The 23,761-nt window shown below is 40.4% G+C and overlaps 1 protein-coding gene across 2 annotated transcripts in view; it reads left to right on the top strand.

Moving 5' to 3' along the window:
• Positions 1–23,761, top strand: part of MYO1D (myosin ID) — a 361,575-nt gene that overhangs the window by 24,995 nt on the left and 312,819 nt on the right. Inside the window, exon 1 of one of the 2 annotated variants that reach the window (XM_086686605.1) lies at positions 17,682–18,421. The exons of the other annotated variant lie outside the window; for it this stretch is intronic. Coding sequence (XP_086542731.1) covers positions 18,408–18,421 — 14 coding nt within the window. The 5' untranslated portion in view covers positions 17,682–18,407. Of the gene's footprint in view, positions 1–17,681; positions 18,422–23,761 lie in introns of those variants that run through there. 2 annotated transcript variants of the gene reach the window in all.

Here is a 23,761-nt window from a genome sequence, read left to right as displayed (position 1 = left end):
GTCTCCCTCTCTATCTGACCCTCCCCTGTTCATGTTCTGTCTCTCTCTGTCTCAAAAATAAATAAACATTAAAAAAAAAAAAAAAGAAAGAAAAAGAGTTTGGGTCCTCTTATTGAATTTGTTTCTCATACATCGGTTACCCTCCTTCTCAATATACAAATGACCCTTATGGAGAACTTGGAAAGTGCATAAGTATTAAAAGACCATGAGATTCACCAATAATTCAATTCTTGTTTCCCAAGAAAATTGCTATTAACATTTGGATTATTTTCTTCCAGACTTTTTTTTTTGTGCATATACTTTCCATACAGTTTAGATACCACTGTATATTTTTTCCATTGAACATTAATTCAAGCACAGTACTATCTTATTAAAATTATAAATAACATTGCATTTAATGTTTCTGTGTGAGGATTATTTCTTTTCATTATTTATGATTACAATGTTTTCTTGCTTTTGATTACAGCATTTTCTTAGTGTGGGTTCCTAGAGGTAGAATAACTTGGTTGAAAGGTATAAACAAAGGCAAAGCTTTACATTTTATTATTTTTTTATTTTAAGTAGGCTCTGCACCCAGCCTGGGGCTCGAACTCACAACTCTGAGATCTAGAGTCGCATGCTCTACTGACTGAGTCAGCCAGGTACCCCTAAAGTTTTACATTTTGTTAAGTGTTTTTCAAAATGGTTGTATTAATTTATACTCCCACTGACAACAGCTCTAACATTTAAGGATTTCATTAGACAAAAAGTCAGTAGAAGAGGTAGATGGACCAGAAAGTAATGGTATGAGAGAGGCCCTCAGAGGAGAGGATTTCTAGAAAGAAGCATCGGCAGTAATGAATGCTGATGTCACAGACGCCAAGGATGGACAGACCCATCAGGTTTGGTATACAGGTGGTAGCATAATGGTAGGGGGTTAGCCAGCTTACAGTGAGCTGAGAAATGGATGAAGCAGACGTGTTCATTCTGGAACGTAGCTGTGAAGGACAGGAAAGACAGGGTTGTTATGTAGAGGCGCTCAGAACTGATGGAAGGGATACTGTTTGTTTTAAAACATTTTTGAATTTTTTTATTTGTTTCAGAGAGGGAGTGTGAACAGAGAGAGAGAGAGAGGGAGAAATTGATTGATTGAGAATCTTAAGCAGACACCACATTCAGCATGGGCATGACCCTGGAATCATGACCTAAGTCAAAATCAAGACTTGGACTCCCAACCGACTGAGCTACCCAGGTGCCCCAAGGATGTCATTTGTTTTAAAAGGTGCCTGAGATGTTGGCATATTTGGGGGGAATAGGAGATGCTGAGGAAGTGAGAGAGGATGGGGTCCCAAGCTCCAGGGCCACCTCTTTTTCAGGGACAGGAGGAAGGGTCGTCACGCCGTGAGTATAGGCTGCTATGCGGCAGCTGGAGGAGCTTCCATCTAACATTCATTTTTTCTGGGAGCAGAAGGCAAGACTCACTTGAGAGCGGAGGGCACAGAGAAACTTCAAGCTTGAGGTGAGGGTGAGTGGGTTCACGTTCTGACGTGGGTGCTGGTCGAGGGAGCCGGTCGAGGATAACCATGAGGATGACCAAGTAGTGTTGAAGGTTCTCCTGAGGTTGAAAACCACGAATCTGTAGCTCCCCATCGTGGGTCTGGGCAGTGTCTCTGGCATTCTCAGCAGCCCAGGTGCAGGGGAGAAGCAAAGCAGTCAGTTGACCATCTGAAAAAATTTCCTGCACAAGTACATTAAATAACTTTAAGTACAAGGAGGTTTATTCTTTCACAAATGAGAAAAAAATAGATTGACTTCCATGGAAACCTGATGACCAGGCTCCATCCAGGCCTTGGTACTACTCTGTTGCCTGGGAATTCACTGATTCTTGTCATTGAGTTTTACAAAAAGTTGGTTAAAGTAAGAAAGGTTAGGAAAAGAAAAGTTGGCATATTCTTGTATGATAACATCATAAACAAAAACGAGGTACATAGGTTGAGTTAGGGGAAAGCAAAAAATAATTTTTTAAATGTTTATTTTTAAGAGAGTCACAGCATGAGCAGGGGAGGGGCAGAGAGAGAGGGAGACACAGAATCGGAAGCAGCCTCCAGGCTCCAAGCTGTCAGCACAGAACCCGACACGGGGCTCGAACTCACCAACTGTGAGATCGTGACTGAGCCGAAGTTGGACACTTAACTGACTGAGCCATCCAGGCACCCCGGATGATTGTTATTTTTATGAGAAAAGTTAATATAGTTAGTTTGAGGGGCACCTGGGTGGCGCAGTCGGTTAAGCGTCCGACTTCAGCCAGGTCACGATCTCGCGGTCCGTGAGTTCGAGCCCCGCGTCGGGCTCTGGGCTGATGGCTCAGAGCCTGGAGCCTGTTTCCGATCCTGTGTCTCCCTCTCTCTCTGCCCCTCCCCCGTTCATGCTCTGTCTCTCTCTGTCCCAAAAATAAATAAACGTTGAAAAAAAAAATTAAAAAAAAAAAATATAGTTAGTTTGATTCTCTCTTAAAATATTATAAAGAAATATTTTCTTTATTCATCCTACTATTATTTTTTCTTTTACATGGTTTTGAGTGACATCAGTTTTCAATGGATATAAACAACCATTCTTGGGAACAGTAGCTATTAAATTTGTTTGAAAGCTGCTTGACAAGGATGAAAAAAAATATTATTTCCCAAAGGACTGCAGTAAGGCTGATGACTTTTATGCCAATGGAAGGCCAGTTTTTAACCACAAAAATTTCCCTGTAACCTTTCATGATTGGAAACATATTACTTGCTATTCAAAAACACAAGCAAATTAGTGAGGAGAGTTTCTAAAATAAGCTGAAGGGTTAGACATATAATTTGCGGATGCCATGTCATGATAGTGAAGTGTATTTCCTTCTGTGTTTTGTTTTAGACTGTAGAGAGTACATGAAACTCCACAGTCCAGGCTTCAAACATGTTTTTACAACTCAACTGTAAGAGGAGGATGCTTGATTTTTAAAGCACGGCTTCTTCCAAGTGTATATGTTTTACTATATAATGCTTATTTCTAGCAGTGTATTTCTTCTTTTATAATATATAGTTTATCTAACTTTGTGTTGATGCACAGGAATTTAGGGAACTTGGCATTGTCTTTGAAATGGCTGTGTAGGAGCATTTTTATTATAGGGCGATTCTCTTAAAGCATATATTTTAAGGAACAAATATGAGCTACATATCCTGACAGTAAGGGTGCAGGAGGCTGGGTTAGAGAGTAACTGCACCCATAGTTCAAGCTGGAAGTAATCACTGGTCGACAACATACCAAGAGTGTGTTGTGCTGTAAGGAGGGAATCAATTTTTGATGCAGTGTGACCATCAGAAAGCTAATGACAGAATATGGTGATTATTCAAACTAAAGGTGTCTGCAGCATCCAGAACATTCTGTTTCCTTGCTCACTCAGAGACTCAGCTACCACAGAGCTACTTGTTTTCCTAAGGAAATGTAAAGAGAGAGATGAATTAACTTCTTTGGCAACTTTTTACTTTGGCATAATTTAAACTTTCCAAAAAGTTACAGGAGTTCCCACATACTTTTCACCCAGATTCACCAATTGTTTGATATCCACCAATATTTGAGAGTGAATTACAGACATCGTGCCCTACTCCTAATGCTTTGTGTGTACTTCCTAAGGACAAGGAGAGTGTCTTATGTGACCACAGTGCAGGTATCAGAAGCAGGAAATTTTACACTGAATTAGATAATAGTCTTGTTTCAAAGTCCATATTTGATTTTGCCAGTTGCCTCCGATAATGCCTTTCATAGCAATTTTTTTTCTGGTCCAAGATTCATATCATATCTCTTTCATCTCATTTAATCTTGGTTAACTGAAGTGAAAGGGAGGGCAACACAGGTTTCATTGCATGCTTTTGTTGTATACATATCTATTTCAGCATCTTCTCTGAGAACGGAATGATGGAAGGTTTTATGTAGCAGTTATCATATAGGAAATACCTGTCCTTCATGGTTCATCAGTTAGTAACTTTTCAGCAGATGATTTACTTTTGGACAAGCAACCACTGGTTCTTAAGAAGTCTTGCTATATGGGTACCGTTGTGTGGCACCCATATAGCAGTATTAAGCTTTCTTTTGTTCAAAGTGGTCTTTTTTTTTTTTTTTTTTTTTTTTTTTAATCTCTACACCCAACATGGGGCTCAAACTCACGGCCCTGAGATCAAGAGTCACACACTACTAACTGAGCCAGCTAGGAGCCCCACAAGACTTATTTTTAACATGTGTTAGCTACTATTTCATCACACATTTTGTGTAAGTTCCTGGTAATATGGTTCTAAAGTATGTCCTGTGTCTTATCTTCAGCTGAGGAAAGATGAGAAATGGCTGTCATCTTTCTGCCTAAGGCCGGTCATTCACTTTTCTTTTCACTGGGCTATGGGCTAGAATTATTCTCTGGAACAGGTGAACAAAGCAGCATATGCTTGTGATTCCAAAAGCATTCGTCACCTTCACCATGTTTGTTCCATTGAAAATTGCATGACAGTTTCCTGTACTGATGTTTCATTCTATAGAAGTTTTGCAGAGTTGACATTGTGCTTCTAATTCCTTCCCACAAGAGATGACGAATTCCCAGATTGAGATTTTTATTAAAAGTCTCATGGCCTAAATAGAATCACAAAGCTAAGAAATACAGTACAATTTTTAAGCAGTTATTTGATTTGATTTTATGATTCTATGGAAGTGAGAATTATGTTCTCATGTATTCTGTTGTGTTTTGTCTTCATTATTTTCATTTTTATGAATGTTTGGCTGCAAAAGGATATATTGTTCCTCCCAAAATTTACCTTGGAATATGTTTTCTTTGTATTTATATTGTCAGTCTGTTTCCATTTTTATTTAGTGATTTGAATTTTTTTTGTAAAGTTTATTTACTTATTTAAATAATGTCTACACCCAGTGTGGGGCTTGAACTCACGACTCCAAGATCAAGAACAGCATGCTCTTCCAACTGAGCCAGCCAGGTGCCCCAATGATTTGAAAATTTTGATGGTTTCTGTATATAAAACGAACAGTTTTCTATATATCACTAATTACTGTCATTTATTTTTGCAAGACATATTTCTGTTTCAGATGATAGAATTTCAGCCCATAAAGCACAAAACTAGATTTTCACCTGAAGATACATGTAGATGCTTACCTACAGATGACTTATAAGTTTACTAAGTCTCAGTGACTTTGTCCACATTGCAGACTCTGTTATGCTGATCAGATATAAATATAACAGTAACATGCATGATCGCATGACATATATGCACTTTTTTGGTAATTCCTGAGATGATGCTGAAGTAGGTATTCTGCTATTTGACCTTTCAGAAGTCAAGATCAATACCACGTACGGGTGTCACACGATGAGCTGACTTGTCGTTTCATTAAGCCCAAGTTGCGTTGCAGTCCAGTTCTTGAACTCTGAGGTACCAAGTCTGTGTAAGGCAGGATAAGATACCAAAACGCAGTCTTAGTTCTGTTACAGAGGAGGAAGAGGGCAAGTGGCTGCTAGGTAGCAGCCCCCGAATCACTGTACCACGCCTCAGGCTCGTCTTGTACCCCTTTCCCACTGCTCGCTTTTCTGGAGCGGTACCAGCTGTTTTTCAGTTACCCTAATTTGGCACAGGTTTTTTTCCTATAATTTTTCAGCGATTCATATTTTTTAGAGGAAGATCATCAAGTAATATTTTCCTTTCTTTTAAGAGGGCAAAGCAAGGGTGTAGAAAGCCACCACATGAGTGGAAAATGTTCTTGGAGTGGGAATCGCATCATTTCTGTGGTGCTGGAAATATTCTCTGCCACTGTCCAGTTCGGCAGCCACTAACCACATGTGGTGGTTGAGCTCTTGAAATGTGACTGGTGCCACTGAGGAACTGAACGTTACATTTTATATCATTTTATTTGACTTAAATTTAAATAGTCACACGTGGTCAGTGGCTACCATATTGGATTGTTCAAGTTAACACTGTCATTCACCAGTCTGAGACCATCTCTGAACTCAGGCTACTTATCTTAAAAGTAAGGATTATCTTTTGCATAGACTTGAGAACCAAATACCATCGTGGATATAAAAGCTCTTTGAAACTCATAAATTGAAAATATAAAAGGACTTTATCCATATTATGGCACTGCGGTCTTTTTTCATAGCAAAATTGGAAGCAACTACTTTTTGTTGCTTATCTCAGTCCTATTCTTTCCCCTGTTCCATTGATTGCTGCTTTTAATGGGGGAAAACTTATAGTCTGTCATGTAAATAGGGAGAGGAAAGCAAAATTAAGATAAAAGACTAAATGGGGAGACAAAATAATTCATTATTGTTGAATTGTGGTTGAAACTTACTGGCTCTTAAACAGGTTTGAAAGTGAGGGGCGCCTGGCTGGCTCAGTTGAGTAAGTGTCTGATTCTTGATCTCAGCTCAGGTCTTGATCTCAGGGTCTTGAGTTCAAGCCCCTCATTGGGCTCCCAGCTGAGTGTGCAGCCAACTTAAAAAAACAAAAAAAAGAAAAGGTTTGAAAGTGAAAATTGAAGACAGATTTTTTTATAAATGAAAATTATATGTATAAAAATTCACACATATATGTCCACTTTTTTTTAATGTTTATTTTTGACAGAGAGAGAGAGAAAGAGTGTGTGTGTGTGTGTGTGTGTGTGTGTGTGTGTGTGAGCTAGGGAAGGGCAGAGAGAGAGGGAGACACAATCTAAAGCAGGCTCCAGGCTCTGAGCTGTCAGCATAGAGCCTGATATGGGGCTTGAACTCACAAACCATGAGATCATGACCTGAGCTGAAGTTGGGTGCTTAACTGACGCCCCACACACATGTCCATATTTTAAAATATGGTCAAGATAGAAAGTTACAAAGACAAAAATAAAAATCACTCAAAATCTCACCATCCAGAATAGCTATTGTCAATGTTTTTGTTTGTTTTAATTTTTTTCATGTTTACTTATTTTTGAGGGCAGGGGGAGGAGAGTGTAAGCAGGGGAGGAGCAGAGAGAGAGGGAGACACAGAATCTGAAGCAGACTCCAGGCTCTGAGCTGTCAGCACAGAACCTGATGCGGGGCTTGAGTTTTTGAACTGTGAGATCATGACCTGAGCTGAAGTCGAACACTTATGACTGAGCCCCCCAGGCACCCCAGAGTGTGTTTGTTTGTTTTATTATTTATTTATTTTGTTATTATTTTATTTTTTTAACGTTTATTTATTTTTGAAGGAGAGGAAGGCAGAGCATGAGTAGGGGAAGAGCAGAGAGAGAGGGAGACAGAATCTGAAGCAGGTTCCAGGCTCTGAGCTGTCAGCACGGAGCCTGATGTGGAGCTCGAACCCACAAAATAGGAGATCATGAGCTGAGCCAAAGTCAGATGCTTAACCACTGAGCCACCCAGGCGCCCCTGTTTGTTTTTTTTTTTTTTTAAGTTTATTTATTTATTTTGAGAGAGTGTGTGAGCATGAGTGGGGGAGGGGCAGAGAGAGGGGAAAAAGAGAATCCCAAGCTGGGTCCATGCTGTCAGCACAGAGGAGCCCAACACAGGGCTGCAACCCACAAACCTTGAGATCATGACCTGAGCCAAAATCAAGAGTCAGATGCTTAACTGAGTCACCCAGGAACCCCATCTATGTTTTGATGTGTCTTTTCAGGTATCTTTTTCTTATACATGTGTAACTTTGTAAAAAACACAAATATGGTGGTGAGGGGTGCCTGGGTGGCTCAGTTGGTTAAGCGTCTGACTTGGGCTCAGGTCATGATCTCATGGCTCCTGAGTTCAAGCCCGGCATCAGGCTCTGTGCTGATAGCTCAGAACCTGGAGCCTGCTTTGGATTCTGTGTGTCCCACTCTCTCTCTCTGTCCCTCCCCCGCTCACAATCTGTCTCTCTCTGTTTCTCAAAAATAAATAAACATTAAAAATTTTTTTTAAAAAATGGGGTGCCTGGGTGGCTCAGTCAGTTGAGCATCTGACTTTGGCTCAGGTCATGATCTCATGGCTTGTGAGTTCGAGCCCCATGTCGGGCTCTGTGTTGATAGCTCAGAGCCTGGAGTCTGCTTCGGATTCTGTGTCCCTGTCTCTCTGCCTCTCCCTCACTTATGCTCTGTCTCTCTCTCTCTCTCTCAAGAATAAATAAAACATTAAAAAAATAATAAAATCCCCACAAATATGGGAACATGCTGTGTTAGCCTGCATTTTTAAAAATGTATTATTGATATTTTTACATGTGAATAGACATACATCTACTTAAAAGATCTATAGGTTTTTAATTACAAACATAATAGTTACACAAAGTTAAAAATTCAAGCATTGTATAAATATAGAATGTACAAAAAATTTTCATAATTCATATCCCCCATGGCATTATTAATTGGTGTAGAGTTCTGTCTTTAAATACACATACATATACAGGTACACATACATATTAGTGTAACTTTAGATTTTGTTTTTATAAAAACGAAACTACACTGTATATACTCTCCTTAAGCTTGTTTTTTCACTCAGCAGCATATGTTTTGTACGCTTACTTAACACGTTATTGTATTTCATACAATGGCATATTTAATCAATTTAGTGGTGAGCTGGTTTCATTTTTTTGCTAATAAATAGATATCATTGTACTAACAAATATCTGTGTGTGTGTGTGTGTGTGTGTGTGTGTGTGTGTGTGTGTGTGTGTTTCTTGGTATAGATTCCTAGAAGTAAAATAAGGAGTCGACGTGTGTAACTTTTCTTTTTTTTTTTAAATTTTAGAGTGTGAGCAGGGAGAAGGACAGAGGGACAGAGAGAATCTTAAGCAGTCTCCACGCTTAATGCAGAGCCCAGTGCAGGGCTTGATCCCACAACCCTGGGATCATGACCTGAGCCAATATCAAGAGTTGGAGGCTCAACCAACTGAGCCATTCAGGAGCCCCAAAGTGTGTGTGCTTTTAATATTTTTATATTTATTGTGAGATTGCTGTATAGGGAAGTAACATTAATTCAGCAGAGCATGAAAATGTCTTCAGAATGAGTATTGCCATATTCATTTGGGGGAAAAAAGCTTTATCCTTGCTGATGGATTTTCTTCATGTTAATCTTAGCTTGAAATTCAGCTAGATACGTTTATGTGGACACATTGTTAGGGAACTGTAGAGCCCACATTTTGCCTGTATTACCTTGAAGAAACCCACTGCCATTCCTTTAGTTCTGATTCCTGGATCTGTAAACTGCTTCTTCCTCCCTTACTTCCATCTCTTACATCCCCCTAAAAGGTAGGGAAATAGAAAATTCAGTGACTCTGGATTTCCTTGGCATACCACATAGAAAACATGATTTAGTGACTAAGAAACATAAGGCTAGAAGTCAGTACTAAGCATTCCATTTGATTCATTCAACATTCCGTTACTGATTTGGCAGGTTATTTGGCTTTGAATACATTTTATATAAACACACTTCTCCATTTTCTCCTCAGTCACCAGAGTTTGTTCTTTGTAAATACTCAGTGTGGTGTATGAGCTTTAGAATAAGATGGAGTTTACTTCTTTGGCTGGTTGAGTACTTTATATATATATATTTTAACATTTATTCATTTTTGAGAGACAGAGTGCAAGCAGGGGAGCAGGGGTGGGGCAGAGAGAAGGGAGACACAGAATCTGAAGCAGACTCCAGGCTCTGAGCTGTTAGCACAGAGCCCGACATGGGGCCTGAACCCACAAACTGCGAGATCATGACCTGAGCTGAAGTCGGGCACCTGACAGAGCCACCCGGGTGCCCTGGCTGGTTGAGTACTTTAAATCAAAGGTATTTCATAGGCTCCAGTTAAACACACACACACACACACACACACACACACACACACACACACACACACACACAGTTTGGCTTAAAAATTGAATTTAAGAGTAATTCCTGCCCTTAAAGAGAATTAGGAATAAAACAACAATATTAACTGTGTGGAGTAAAAAAAAAACAACAACCATGTATTGAAAGAAATAGTGATTTGGGTTAGGTAGAGTCTTGGAGAGCTTTCTAGAAGAAATTAGATACTCAACCTGGTTTTTAAAGTTGGTGGGATTTTGCGGTCTAGATACATAGCGTGGGAGGTGCACTCTGAATGAGAGTGAGGAGAAGGCATGGAAAACACCATGGGTGCCAGGTTGAGTGCCAGCAATATCTTGGAAATAGCATACAGCTTCCCCTGACTGGAGTAGATCATCTGACCTGAGAAAAAGCAGGAGAGGGGGAGGGGATATGGGCAAGAGAGAGGAGGAGAGAGAGTGACCCCTTAAGTCTGTAAAGTGTGTAAATAACTTGGAGGGAAAACTGAGTATTTTTATTTTATTTTATTTTTTACATTTAATTTTGAGAGACAGAGCACAAACAGGGTAGGGGCAGAGAGAGAGGAGACACAGAATACGAAGCAGGCTGCAGGCTCCAGGCTCTGAGCTGTCAGCACAGAACCCGATGTGGGGCTCAAACCCATGAACCGTGAGATCATGACCTGAGCCGAAGTTGGATGTTTAACCGACGGAGCCACCCAGGCGCCCCTAACTGAGTATTTCTGACCAACAAAAGTACTAGAGAAACCGTCAGTCCAGTGTGAATCTGACTTCTAAAGGGCCCACGTCAGTCCTGTCCACTGGGACACTGCTGGACTTAACTGTCTCAGAAAACTTACAGCCACCTAAACTTCTCATGCTTCACATTCCCTGTACTCTTCGTCATCTCCCCAAATGTCGTCCCTGGTATTCCCACACTGCGTCCCACTCTCCTCCTGACTCAGGATTATCAACTCGTACCCCATCACATCTGTCTTCTCAACCTTGAACTGCATCATCACACTGTTTCAGGGACCCTCGCCTGGCAAAAGCCAAGCCCTGGGCCTATCAAACTGGTCTTTTTTATTTGCTCTTATGATAGACCCAGTACAAGGGCTGCTGAGCCTTGCTGGAGAAAATTAGGCTACTTAGTCAATAAATTTACACTTGCTAACCTCACTTGTCTTAAATCTGCTGGGCTATCCTCCTCGGCTGTATCCTAGGCTTCTTTCTCCCATTTCGTGCAGTACCTTTTTCATATTCTTTCCATTAGCCGCATATTTCCGTCTTGCTACTCAAAGAAGTACTTCTTCAGACCTGAATGCCCATTCCTGCTGGCATGTCTGCACCCATTCTCTCCTCCTTCCCTCCTGTCTCAGTAGAAGATGTGCTCATCCTCCTCTGTTAGGCCAGTCCCATCCTCCCTGTCCACAGGTCCTGTCTCTTCTCATCCTCACAGGGACGTGAACTTCTCATTTATGACTTTTCTCTTTTGAATATTAGTCCTTGCCCTCTCTCCTGCATCTTTTCCTTCAGTATTCAAATCTTGCAGTGGTCACCTGGTGTTTTACCAGACTAGGACCAGCCCCCCTCCAATCTAGTCAAGTATAACTCTGGGAACCACAGCATAAATACAAGGCAGTCCTCCTTTTGGCCACTGTTGATTGGTCCAAGAGTGGACACCTGACTTGAATTGGACCAATCACCGTTCTTCACCAGGATTTCGTATTTGAAATGAAATCCTGTTTCTCTCTCTTTTGGTGGCTGAAATTCAGAATGTATACATGTTTGGGACTGTTGGGAGTCAAGTTCTATGTGAAGATTGGAGAGTAGAAAACAATGATAGCAACGAGAAAACAATGAGAGAAGAATGTGAATGAATTTGAATCGATTATAGCAGAAAGGTAAAAACAGCATTCCCTGAGCTTATTTTACAAGCAGTGATTCCCAGCCCTTTTCATGTCATGACCCACATAGAAAATGGTAATATCAGTACTGCCTGTTGAGGGAAATGGATAAGGCTGCACTTATGGCTGGTAGGCACACCTGTAATCTGAGCACAGGTTAGGAAGCTGTGTTCTACAGTGTTCTGGGAGAGCACACCTGTAACCCACACCCAGGTGGGGTCACCCTGTCCCAGTATCTGGTTCCAGTTCTTTGCTTGAGTCCCAGTCTGTAGGTCCTGTGAGATATCGACATAACTTTCCCGTAGATGTCATTTCCTCCAAGCTGCCTTCCTGAACTCCCAGCTGCTCCTCCCGTGTGCTCCGGTAACACCCTGGGCCCTGTACTCTTAATTATCTAATTATTTATATACCCTGTTGAACTGTGAGTCCCAAGAGGGTAGGAAGCACATCTGCCGTTTTATCATTATAGCCCCAGTGCCTTGGAGTGTCGTAAACATCTCCCGAATGAAGGAATTATGTTCTGCGCAGATAAAAAGATTAAGAAGCAGATTGTAACTAGAACAAAGTCTTAAGTAAATATTCTTTCTTTCTAAAGGAGACAACTTTTGAATGGGCGCCCTGGAAAGGAAAGTGCATGAGAACTATGTCTTTCTGGCATTTTCACTCAAGGAGCTTTTTCAGAGCATGAAAGCTTCCAGTTTCTCATATTTCGACTTGAATTACATATCTCAGTATTCATATTGGAAAATAAGACTCAGGCCATCTTCAGAATAACAAATCTCTTGTGAAAAAAAATGCTTCAAAAATCCTGAGAATAAATATGCAGGCATAACAACATGGGCAGTTTCTCTGTGTTGTCCGCTGGCAGAGTTATGTATTCATTCTTATTTATCAATACTGAAAACTATAAGGAGGGTCAGTTTCTTTCTCACAGGGTCAGTCTCCTTCCTCTGAGGTTCTCCTTCATTCTCTTTCCTTCTCTGAAGGTAGCCCTTTACCCCGATTGGTTGTCACAGAATTTCCAGGTTTGGTGCTTCACTCTGCTTTGGTGTGAGAAACCAGACTACAAGTGGTTAGCAACTGTGTGTGACTCCATGTAGCTCGACCCAGATTTTTAAAGCATTAGTCTCTCCTAAGGTCTTCCTCGTGCCTTTGGTTCTTAGACCCCACTATTACGGCTTCTAGCTATTTTGGTAAGCCTCCATATGCTTTGAATTCTGGCTGAAGTTTTTTTTCTTTATTCATTGCATGGCTTTTGTAAAAATAAGGTTCTTTCTTCATTGGGATGTAGGCATATCTCTGTTTAACACTGAATTTAAAAACTGGCGTCTGGGTGGCTCAGTCATTTGAGGGATCCAACTTCAGCTTGGGTCATGAGCTCGCAGTTCATGGGTTTGAGCCCCACATCAGGCTCAGTGCTGATGGTGCAGAGTCTGCTTGGGAATATCTCTCCCTCCCTCTCTTTCTCTGCTCCTCCCCCATTTACTCTCTCTCTTTATCTCTGAAAATAAACTTTAAAAAAAAAACAACTGTCCATCTGGCTCTCTCCAACAGCTGGGCCTGCCTTCTTGGCTTAGAGCTTAGTCCTCCCTGCTTTTGCTTCTCTTTGGTTTTTGACATTTCCTGTATTTATGGTCAAAATTAAGACTCTGCTGTCCTGTCTTTTTTCCCTTCCATTTTTGTTTTGCTAACCATACATTATTTTTGCATAATTATATCACAAAAGGAGATATGGCTCAGCAGCAATTATTTCAAAAACCTTAGGGGAAACAATATATGAAGTTATAACCCTTCATAGGTTAATTTAAACATTTAACGTAAGTTAAAATAAAGTCCCAATTGGATTGGAGTGGAGTCAGGTGTACAGGAGGGAACTTGGCTAAGTAATTTCAAAATTAATATGGAAAAAATAAATATGTGATAGTTGCATAGAAAAGTTTGAAAGAGAAGAGTATGGAGCCAGGATATAATCTAATCTACCACTGGTACTCCAAGTAGCTTCTTGGCTGTCCTCTTGACTTCTTCTAGTAAAGTATTTTTCATCTTCTTATAGCCAAGTAGTCTTTCTAAAATGCTTATCTTCATGATTAAACTCTTCAGTGGCTTGCCTCACCCTCAGGATAAAGGATGAACCCACTGAAGGTCTTGCATGACCTCACTGGACCCTTGTCCAGCCTCAGCCACCTTCGTGCTCCATTCGCAGTGAAATGCTCTCAGCCTCTGCTAGTGCAGAGCTTTCTAGCACACCTCCCCCTCAGCCACAAGACATCACCCCTCCAGGAACCATTTTCTCATTCCCCAGCTCCAGGTTAGGGGCCCGTTAGCTCCCTGTGCATATCCTATCATCCATATTACACACTATTGTCACTGCCCATTGACTTGTCTCCATCTTCCTACCAGCCGGTAGGTGCCATAAGGACAGAGACCAGGTGTGTCAGGTTGACCATTTTAATCCTAGAATTTAACACAGTGCAGGTGCTCAGTGAATATTGGCCAAATGAAATAACTATAAGGCTGTATGCGATGTCTGTGTAAGGCTATAGATGTTCCCCAATACAGCAAGAATAAAAGGACAAATTGAAAGAACTGAAAAGACAGCCCAGGAGACTGCTGCATGTATAAAAATTTAATAAGTGATTAAGTATGCATCATACATCCGAAGAAGAAAGGAATATTTACTTGATAAATGGTACTGCCACAGCTGGCTATCAGTTTAGGAAAAGATAAGATTTAGAGATGAGTCCAGTACAATACCCTCAAAAAAGGTTGCTAAGGAATTAAAGAGTTAAATATTTTTAAAAACTGGAAGAAAATGGATGTGAATATTTACAGAGAAATAGAGAGTATATATATACAGAATATTGTAGAGAAAAGACTTTTTAAGTTTATTTATTTATTTTAAGAGAGAGAGCTTGCACGTGTGCACATGCGAGCCAGGAAGGGGCAGAGAGAGAGAGAGAGAGAGAAAGAAAGAGAATCCCAACCTAGCTCTGCACTGTCAGTGCGGGGCTCGAACTCACGAACTGAACTCACAAACCATGAAATCATGACCTGAGCCAAAATCAAGAGTCAAACACTTAACCAACTAAACCACCCAGGTACCCCAAGAAAAGACATTTCTAAGGTAGGGTATGATTACAGATTTGACCACATAAAAGTTTTAAAAGCCCAAAGCAAATTACATCCCAGGAAATGATTCTAGTAAATAAAATAAATAAAAATATCTTAAAAATATCACATATATTGTATATTAAATATATATAAAAGGAAAAGAAAAAGGTTAATATGTTAAATGAATGAGAACAATTCTAAAGACCCCAATAGGTAAATGCATATGCAGAAAATGAACAGACCATTTGTAAAAGTAAAGTATAGACAGCAAAATTAAAATATTTTTAATTTTACTAGTAGTCACAGAACTAAATATTAAAACAACAAAATACTGATAATGTTTTTCTATCAAACTGATAAAATTTTTTTTTTTAAGCCAGAGTCGGTGAGGACATGGTGAATGGATATTCTCACGCATTGTTGAGTACGAACATCAATTGATAGAGTTCATTCTGAAGCTTTTTGGCTCTGTGTATATCAATACCAAATGGTCATATACATTAAGTAACTCTACTTCTTGTAAATCTAGGTTAAGGAAACATTTTAGGTACAGATAGAGCTTTAAAAGATGGTCATCAAAGCATTTAATTACAGTAAGAATTAGAAGTGGTCTAAACCTCCAGCAGTAGAAAAATAAATGATGACTTATCTACTTGAGAGAATAATACATAGCTATTAAAAATGAATATGAGCCACATCTGGGAGAAAAGATTTTCACAATATATATATCTGATAAAAGACTTACAACCAGAACATAAAAGGGACTCCTACCAAAAAAAAAAAAAAAAAGGCACTTTAAAAGAAAACCAGATGATACATTCCCCAGAGTAACTAAAATTAAAAAACCAAATATTGATGAAGATAAGAAGCAGGTAAACTCATTACCTATTGCTGGGGAGAGTCACTTTGGAAAACCTTTCTCAGTATCTCCCAGGCCAACTATACACCTGTCCTATGATTCAGCACTTCTAACTCCTAGGTATATACTCAGGAGTAATGAGTTCAAGTGTCTACCAGAAGACATAAACAAGGTTGTTCCTTGCAGCTTTAATCAAAGTAACCCCAGGGCGCCTGGGTCTGATTCTTGATTTTGCTCTGTCTTGGTCCAAGGGTCCTAGGATCAAGCCCCATCGAGCTGCACCCTTGGTGGCGTGGAGCTTGCTTGAGAGTTCTCTCTCTCTCTCTCTCTCTCTCTCTCTCTCTCTCTCTCTCTCTCTCCCCCTCCCTCCTTCCCTCCCTCCCTCTGTCCCTCTCCCCTGCTGCATGTGCACATGTGCTCTTTCTCTCAAAATAATAATAATAATAATAATAATAATAATAATAATAATAAAGTAGCCCCAAACTGGAAACAACCCAAACGTACATCAACAGGCGAATGCGTTAAACAAGTTATGGTATTCTCCTATATGGAATGCTGTGTGGCAATAACAAGAGAACAAACGAATGACACACACAACAAACAACATGAACAAATCTCACTGACATCATGGTTATGTTGTTGCATCATTATGTGTTGCAAGAACAGGCAAATTAGTTGATCATGACAGGTATCAGAATAGTTACTCCTGGGCGGGAGAATTGACTGAGAAAAGGCACAGGGGAACCTTCTGCTGTGATGAAAATTTCCTTTGTTAATCTCTATGCAGTTACAGAGGTCTATAACATAGGTCCAAATTCAACAGACTCTATGGTTCATATGAATGACCCCTTTACATTTCTCATTAATAAAAAAAAATGGAGGAGATGCCTGGCTGGCTCAGTCGGTGGAACGTGCAACTCTTGATCTTGGGGTTGTATGTTCGAGCCCCATGTTGGGTGTAGAGATTACTTTAAAAATAGAATAAAAACTTTTTAAATAAATAAATAAATAAATAAATAAATAAATAAATAAATAAATAAATATTTGGGAAAAAATTGTATGTGTGGCCTTGGATAAGTCAGTTCATTTTCCTAAGCTTTAATATTCTCATTTGTAAATCATAATAATACTTAACTTGCTGGTTTACTTTTAGAATAGCAACTGGTCAGTGTATAATAAATCACAGTTTATTTTCAACTAGAAATATTTTTAAATGATTATGATATGTGAAATATGTATAACTTGAATAATATGGTTAGAGAAATACAAAAGAAACAAAACTCCCTTATGCATTAAAAAATTCACAGAATTTATTCAGTAGATGTCTTTAGTTGGCGGGATTAGTTTTTTCTTCCTATTTTTAGTTTACAAAAATGTTTAATGAGCATTGCTTTTAGAATGAAACCTATTAATCTTCAAACATTAGAAAAATTCAGTCAAGGGGCACCTGGCCGGGTCAATTGGTAGAGCATGTGACTCTTGATCTCAGGGTCATGAGTTTGAGTCCTGCATTAGGGGTAGAGTTTACTTAATAAAAAAAATTGGGGTGGTGGTGCACTTCAGTGGCTCAGTCAGTTAAGCATCTGACTGTTGATTTCGGCTCAGGTTATGATCTCGATCTCATGGTTCATGAGTTCAAGCCCTGTGTCGGACTCTGTGCTGACAGTACATGGAGCCTGCTTCGATTGTGTCTCCCTTTGTCTCTGCACGTCTCCTGCTCGCTCTCTTTTTGTCTCTCAAAATAAAACATAAAAATAAGTAATAACAATTAAAATTGTAAATTTCAGTCAATTGTAAGCTCAGTATGAACCTACAATTAGTGTGAATCTCCAAATATTCTCTTTTAGGTTAGATTAATTGAAGAGGATTAACTACAACTAAGGAGTGATATTTATCTGGTTTTAGGTGCTACCATTCTATTTTTTTAATGTTGTTCTTAATTTATTTTTGAGAGAAAGAGAGAGACACAGAGCATGAGCGGGGGAGGGGCAGAGAGAGGGAGACAGAATCCAAAGCAGGTTCCAGGCTCTGAGCTATCAGCACAGAGTCTCATGAGGGGCTTGAACTCATGAACTGCAAAATCGTAATGAGTTGAAGTCGGATGATTAACCTACTGAGCCACCCAGGCACCCCTAGATGCCACCATTCTAAAGGGATATAAACCTAGAAGATGTTCAGAAAAAGCACAACCAGGAGAGCAAAGAGACTCTGGGCTGTGGAATGTGAAAGAAGGCAGAAAGAACTCTCGGAGAAAAAAATACCGAAAAGGATCTGATGGCTGTTTTCCAATTAGAAAGGCATTTGTGTGACAAAGCATTTGTTGTGTTCCCTGTGGTCTCAAGCAGGACTGGAATCAGCAGGTAGAAGCCATTCCAGGGAAGAGGTTTCTGGGCTGGATAAGAGAACCCTTTGTGGCGATGCTGTTCATGTATTCAGACATTGATGGAGTGCTTTTCTGTTGTAGGTGCTCTGCTAAGTGTAGAGTTCGAAGAGTAGGTAAGGCATGGTCTTCAGTGAGCATGTACAGTGATGAAGGAGCCTGTGCGTAATGTTTTCAGTGCTACAGCACAAGTATGAACAGAATGTTCTGAGGGCACAGAGGAGGCAGCTTTCTCTTCTGCAGGGAATTGGAGGAGGTAACATTTCAGTCAAGTATTAAACAATGGATTAATCAGTGTTTGCCAAGGAGCCACGCAGGGAATGGTATCTGGAGCAGAAAACCAGAGCTGTGTTTGATGAGCCTATCAAGGTATGTTTGGGACAGATTGTTTAGGATCTTGTATGCCCCTTTATAGGCAATGGGAAGTTATTAAGGATGTTTAGGAAAGGGAGTAGTGTGCATTTAGGGGGCGATATAACTCCAGCCATGGTGTGTAAGACCAGCTGGATGGGGAGAGACTGGTGGCAAGATGGAAGTTGGGGGAACATCCTAATTCTCAGGGGGCAGATGATGCTGGCTGGGCGGGGAGTTGAGTGTTACTGGAATGAGGGGATTTGATCGCATAGCATGCATACCTGAGGGAGACCCAAGAGGTCTCGATGACAGATTGCTTCATGGGTTCAGAACTGGGTAAGGGGGAAGAAGGAATTGAGGGTCATGCTTGCAAAACTGGGGGCCTGCTGACCCTGACCTTACCCACAGGCACCTTTTGATCATGGTTGTAGGAACAGGGGAATGGACACCATCACATGTCTGCTCCATGAGGGCAGGTACCATATCTGTTTGTTCACTGCTGTTTTCCCAGTGACTGGGACACTGAATGAATGAGGAATGAACGAATGAACGAACGAACGATTTGCCATCTCTCCCAAAATGGCCTACTAATTTGGTGGCAATTCTTGGACTTCTGTCTTTTGTACTTAATTAATATTGATCAGGTTAAACATGATGTCAGATGTTAAGTTTTGGATAAGTGGACTCATTTGTTCATTCAGCAAACAGTTATTGAGTGTCTACTCTATGCCAGGCACCATTTTTGACTCCAGAGGAAACAAAAAAGACAAAAGTCCATGCCCTCTTGGAGTTTTTATTCTACTGAGTGGAGACAAGGAAGACAACGAAGAAGGAAGATACACAGTGGATTAGATGGTGGCAGATACTGTGGAGGAAAAGTACAGAGAGGGGCGAGGTAGGGGGGGAGTGTGGTGTGCAAACTTCATGTAAGGTGGTCAGCAAAAGCTTCATGGAGCAGGTGACATTTGAAAGAAGTGGGGATGTGAGGAGGACAGGGGGGTCAGAGCTCAGGGTGAATTGGAGTCGGGAGTGCTGATGGAAAGCTGTGACATGTGTCTGAGATCGGAAGCCTTGGAGGGTTTGAGCAGAAGACTGATGTGATAGAACCTAACACGGTAACAGAACCACAGAGAGAACAAACTGAAGAGGAGGCAGGGGCAGAGGCAGGGATTCCAAGTGGGAGGCTGTGCGATGATCCAGGTTAGTCGATGGCAGCTTGCACCAGAATGACAGCAGCAGAGGCGGTGGGCAGTCAGGTTCTGGATGTTGTCTGAGGGCAGGTACTGCTGGCAGATCAGCTGCCGGGTGGGGAAAGCGGGCTTGGGGACAGTATCGGGAGCTCAGCTCGAACACGTTACATGTGTAATGCCCCACAGACATCTAACTGCAAATGCTAAGCGGGCAGCTGGATATACTATTCTGAGGTTCAGGGGAGAAGTCCAAGCTGAAGATGTAAATTCCATTCTGAGAGAAATTGTTAAGGGAGTGTAATTTATGAACACCCAGGAAGGGGAATGCCGTACACAACAGTGTGTGCTTTAGAATCATGTAGAAGTGCCTTGGGAAGATTTCAGATCATGTTTTGTAGACACGAAAACGTTTTATAGATCAGATAAATAAGTTGCTCACCTGTACCCAAGTGAAAAGTTGTTTGCATTTTAAAGGACAGTGGATTCTTAAATCATGTATAACCCCTATTACTTGCATTTGCTTTTTAGTTTTACTTTGAAAATAAAACATGCCTTTTTCCCAAGTCAGTAAAATTAGTGTAATAACATTTTTATTTTATTTATTTATTTTTTTTAAATGTTTTTATTTATTTTTGAGACAGCGAGAGACAGAGCATGAGCAGGGGAGGGGCAGAGAGAGAGGGAGACACAGAATTCAAAGCAGGCTCCAGGCTCTGAGGTGTCAGCACAGAGCCCCACGCGGGGCTTGAACCCACAAACTGTGAGATCATGACCTGAGCTGAAGTTGGACACTTAATCGACTGAGCCACCCAGGCGTCCCAACATTTTTATTTTTATTATTATTTTTTTAAATGTTTATTTTTTCGGGGGTGGGGGGCAGAGATAGGGAGACAGAGGATCCCAAGCAGGCTGTGTGCTGGCAACAGCAAGCCCAATGTCGGGCTCAAGCTCACCAACCATGAGATCATGACCTGAGCCAAAGTCAGATGCTAAAACTGATGTAGCCACCAGGCACCCCCGAAATCGATGTTTTCAAATGCAGCTGCCTTGACTCCAAATTTACTTTCTTAGCTTCTTTTGCCCTTCTCATTAGTGTTTGTTCTCAGATTTCAAGTGAATTTTAACAAGCATACGATATAATTAGGAAACATTGCAGAGCTTACCAGACTTAATCCCTAACTTAGGAATATCGGCTGTCAGAAGATTGGGAGCCAGAAATCATATGTAAGCATTTTTATAGCTAAACACTTCATAATATATAACCACGGATACTGTATTTACTCTAGTGTTACTTAGGATTTCCTGAATAGTATTTACTTTAGTAAGAAATTATGGAAAATAGCCATCTTGATACAGTGGTATGGAATGGGGGATTTATTTATTGGTTAGTGAAATCTTTCCCCTTTCTTTTAATGTTTAGCCTTATATACCCAATTAAGTAGCATTTATTATTAACTATATGTGTTGCGAAAAGCATTTGACCATGTCTGGGATTAGGGCAGTTGCCTCAGGCACCACCTGAAGAAGACAGAGCCTGAGTTGGTGAAAAGGTGGAACTACATTCATTCTTTTTTTTTTTTTTTTTTTTTTTTTGAGAACCATTTATGGAGAGTCTACTCTGTTTCAGGCATTTCCTTCAATCTGTAGATGTTAGATGTAGAGAAACTGAAAACAGGCTGGAAGATGGTGGAATACAACACAGTGCTCTGGTAGGGGAAAATAGATTCAAGAAGCATTGGGAGGCAGCCCCCACAAGTCCCACTCAGCTCCACCTCATTCATATACTGACAGGAGCTGACACTCATGTAACACTATGTGTCAGTGACAGTTCCAGCAGTTTACACGTATTAATTCTGAACAACAGCCCTAAATTAGCTTAATTTTGCACCTGGGGAAACAGACGGAGAGGTGTAACTTGCTCAAGTTCACACAGCTAAGTGGTAGAGCCAGGATTTGACCTAGGTAGGGTATCACTTTTTTGAGTACTTCCTTCCTGCCAGGCTACTGTATGAATACCTTACGTGCATTCATCTGATGAATCCTTTTACCACACATGGAACATCGTCTCCCTGTCCTCAAGGCTGTAGAAGCCTAGAGAGCCAGGTAGCTGAAGTCACACAGCTGGTAAGTGGCTGAGCCGAGACAGGGGCTCAGATATGACTCGGTCTGTGCCACTGCATTGCTTCACTTAGGAAAAGTCAGGAGACAGTGACATACGCTTTGCACTCCTGCGTAATGACTACGGCTAGCCTGGTTACCTGATTAGGCAATTCACATTCCAAGAAAAGGAAGCAACAGGTCAACATGAGCTTATCTAAATATTTAAGAGTAACACGGAGGGGCGCCTGGGTGGCTCAGGTGGTTAAGCGTCTGACTCTCCATCTCAGCTCAGGTCTTGATCTCAGGGTTGTGAGTTCAAGCCCTGTGTTGGGCTCCACACTGGTGTGATGCCTACTTAAAAAAAAAAAAAAGTAATTTTCACCACACGAGTCTAGTTACTTGCATTATACCAGTAATTAATTATGTGGGTTTTTTTTTTTTTACTGTGTTTATTTAGATTTGAGCATATGTTACTTTGTAATTGATCCTAAGCCTTCATATTAAAAACAAATTAGTGGAAGCCTGATGATCACATTTCTCTTTAACAGATATTTTTTTTTTTTTTAATTTTTTTTTTTTCAACGTTTATTTATATTTTTGGGACAGAGAGAGACAGAGCATGAACGGGGGAGGGGCAGAGAGAGAGGGAGACACAGAATCGGAAACAGGCTCCAGGCTCCGAGCCATCAGCCCAGAGCCTGACGCGGGGCTCGAACTCACGGACTGCGAGATCGTGACCTGGCTGAAGTCGGACGCTTAACCGACTGCGCCACCCAGGCGCCCCTCTTTAACAGATATTTTAATGGGATTACTAAGTATTTCATTATTTGAAAGCATGTAATGCTCTATCAGCATGGGTTTTCCTAAGCAGTGTTCACAAATTAGTTAGAACAAAAATGAAATTCCATCTGTGAGAATTTACTTTGCTGCCTTTATATTCAAGGGTATTTTTCATAGGTTTTCTGCATTAAAACTCAGCATGATCTAACATAGCAAAAAAAAAAAAAATTAAAGCCCATTTATTTTTCCTCAAGATGAACATGATGTGCGTTGAAAAAAATATTCTCTTAGCAGAATTTTGAAAGAATTTCTGATTCGATTAGCACTCTGTCAAAATTGCTGCTTAAAAAATGTGTTGCATTCCATTTTTTAAAATTTGTGACATTATTTCTTCTATCTATTGATCACAGGCCAGTGATAAATGAGAAAAAATCTCATCCTTCCCTGTCTTTTGCAGTCATGTCAGTATCTTTTAAGATCTTTTCCTTTTGGGGGCGCCTAGGTGGCTCAGTCGGTTAAGCGTCCGACTCTTGGTTTCTGCTCAGGTCGTGATCTCACGGTTTGTGAGTTCGAGCCCCTTTTCCTTTGGTTGTAGAAAATTTAGAAAATGAGTTTTAAGTAAAAGGAAAAAAAAACCCTGGTTCTTCTATTTTGTGATAACTGTTTTTAATATTTTGTATATATCTGCCCAGACTTTTTTTACCCTACATATAATAACTGTGTAGAGGTGAAATGAATGCCTATGTGATTTTATTTTAAAAATAAAAATGGATTCATGCCATAAATAGGCACAAAACACTTTCATGTGTTGTTTAAAAACATTTTTATGTCAGTAGATCATATCTCTGCAGCATTATTTGTATCCACTTTGCACCCTACTGTATTTCAGAGCATCAGCTCTGCCTACCCCACTTTAATCCAGTGTTAGTGGCTCCTGGGGTGCTATGCTGTTATACACTTTGTGTATGATAGTCAGTGATAATTATGTTGTGATAAATGGCATTTTCACTGGATGGAGGAGTTTGCGTTAATGATGAATATCTTGATCTAAAGATTATGACTCTGTTCAACCCAGTTATTCAGAACACGGTTGAGGTGGAAAAAGTAAATTTAATTTCATGAAAGCTGAAATAGATCTTGTAATCAGTGCCCCTTATTCATAGAGACCATCTCAGGCCTTTACCTGGGGCTCTTTTTCTCTATTACTTTAATTAGGACTCTAGGACCAAGCTTCAGTTACCTGGGAAAATTGATGATACCTCAATTAAAATGACTAAACCTATTA

The sequence above is a fragment of the Puma concolor genome, chromosome E1 (genome assembly GCF_028749965.1).
Source record: "Puma concolor isolate L17-30 chromosome E1, mPumCon1.1.hap2, whole genome shotgun sequence".
Classification (NCBI taxonomy): Eukaryota; Metazoa; Chordata; class Mammalia; order Carnivora; family Felidae; genus Puma; species Puma concolor.
This window is presented reverse-complemented; position numbering and strand designations above follow the sequence as displayed.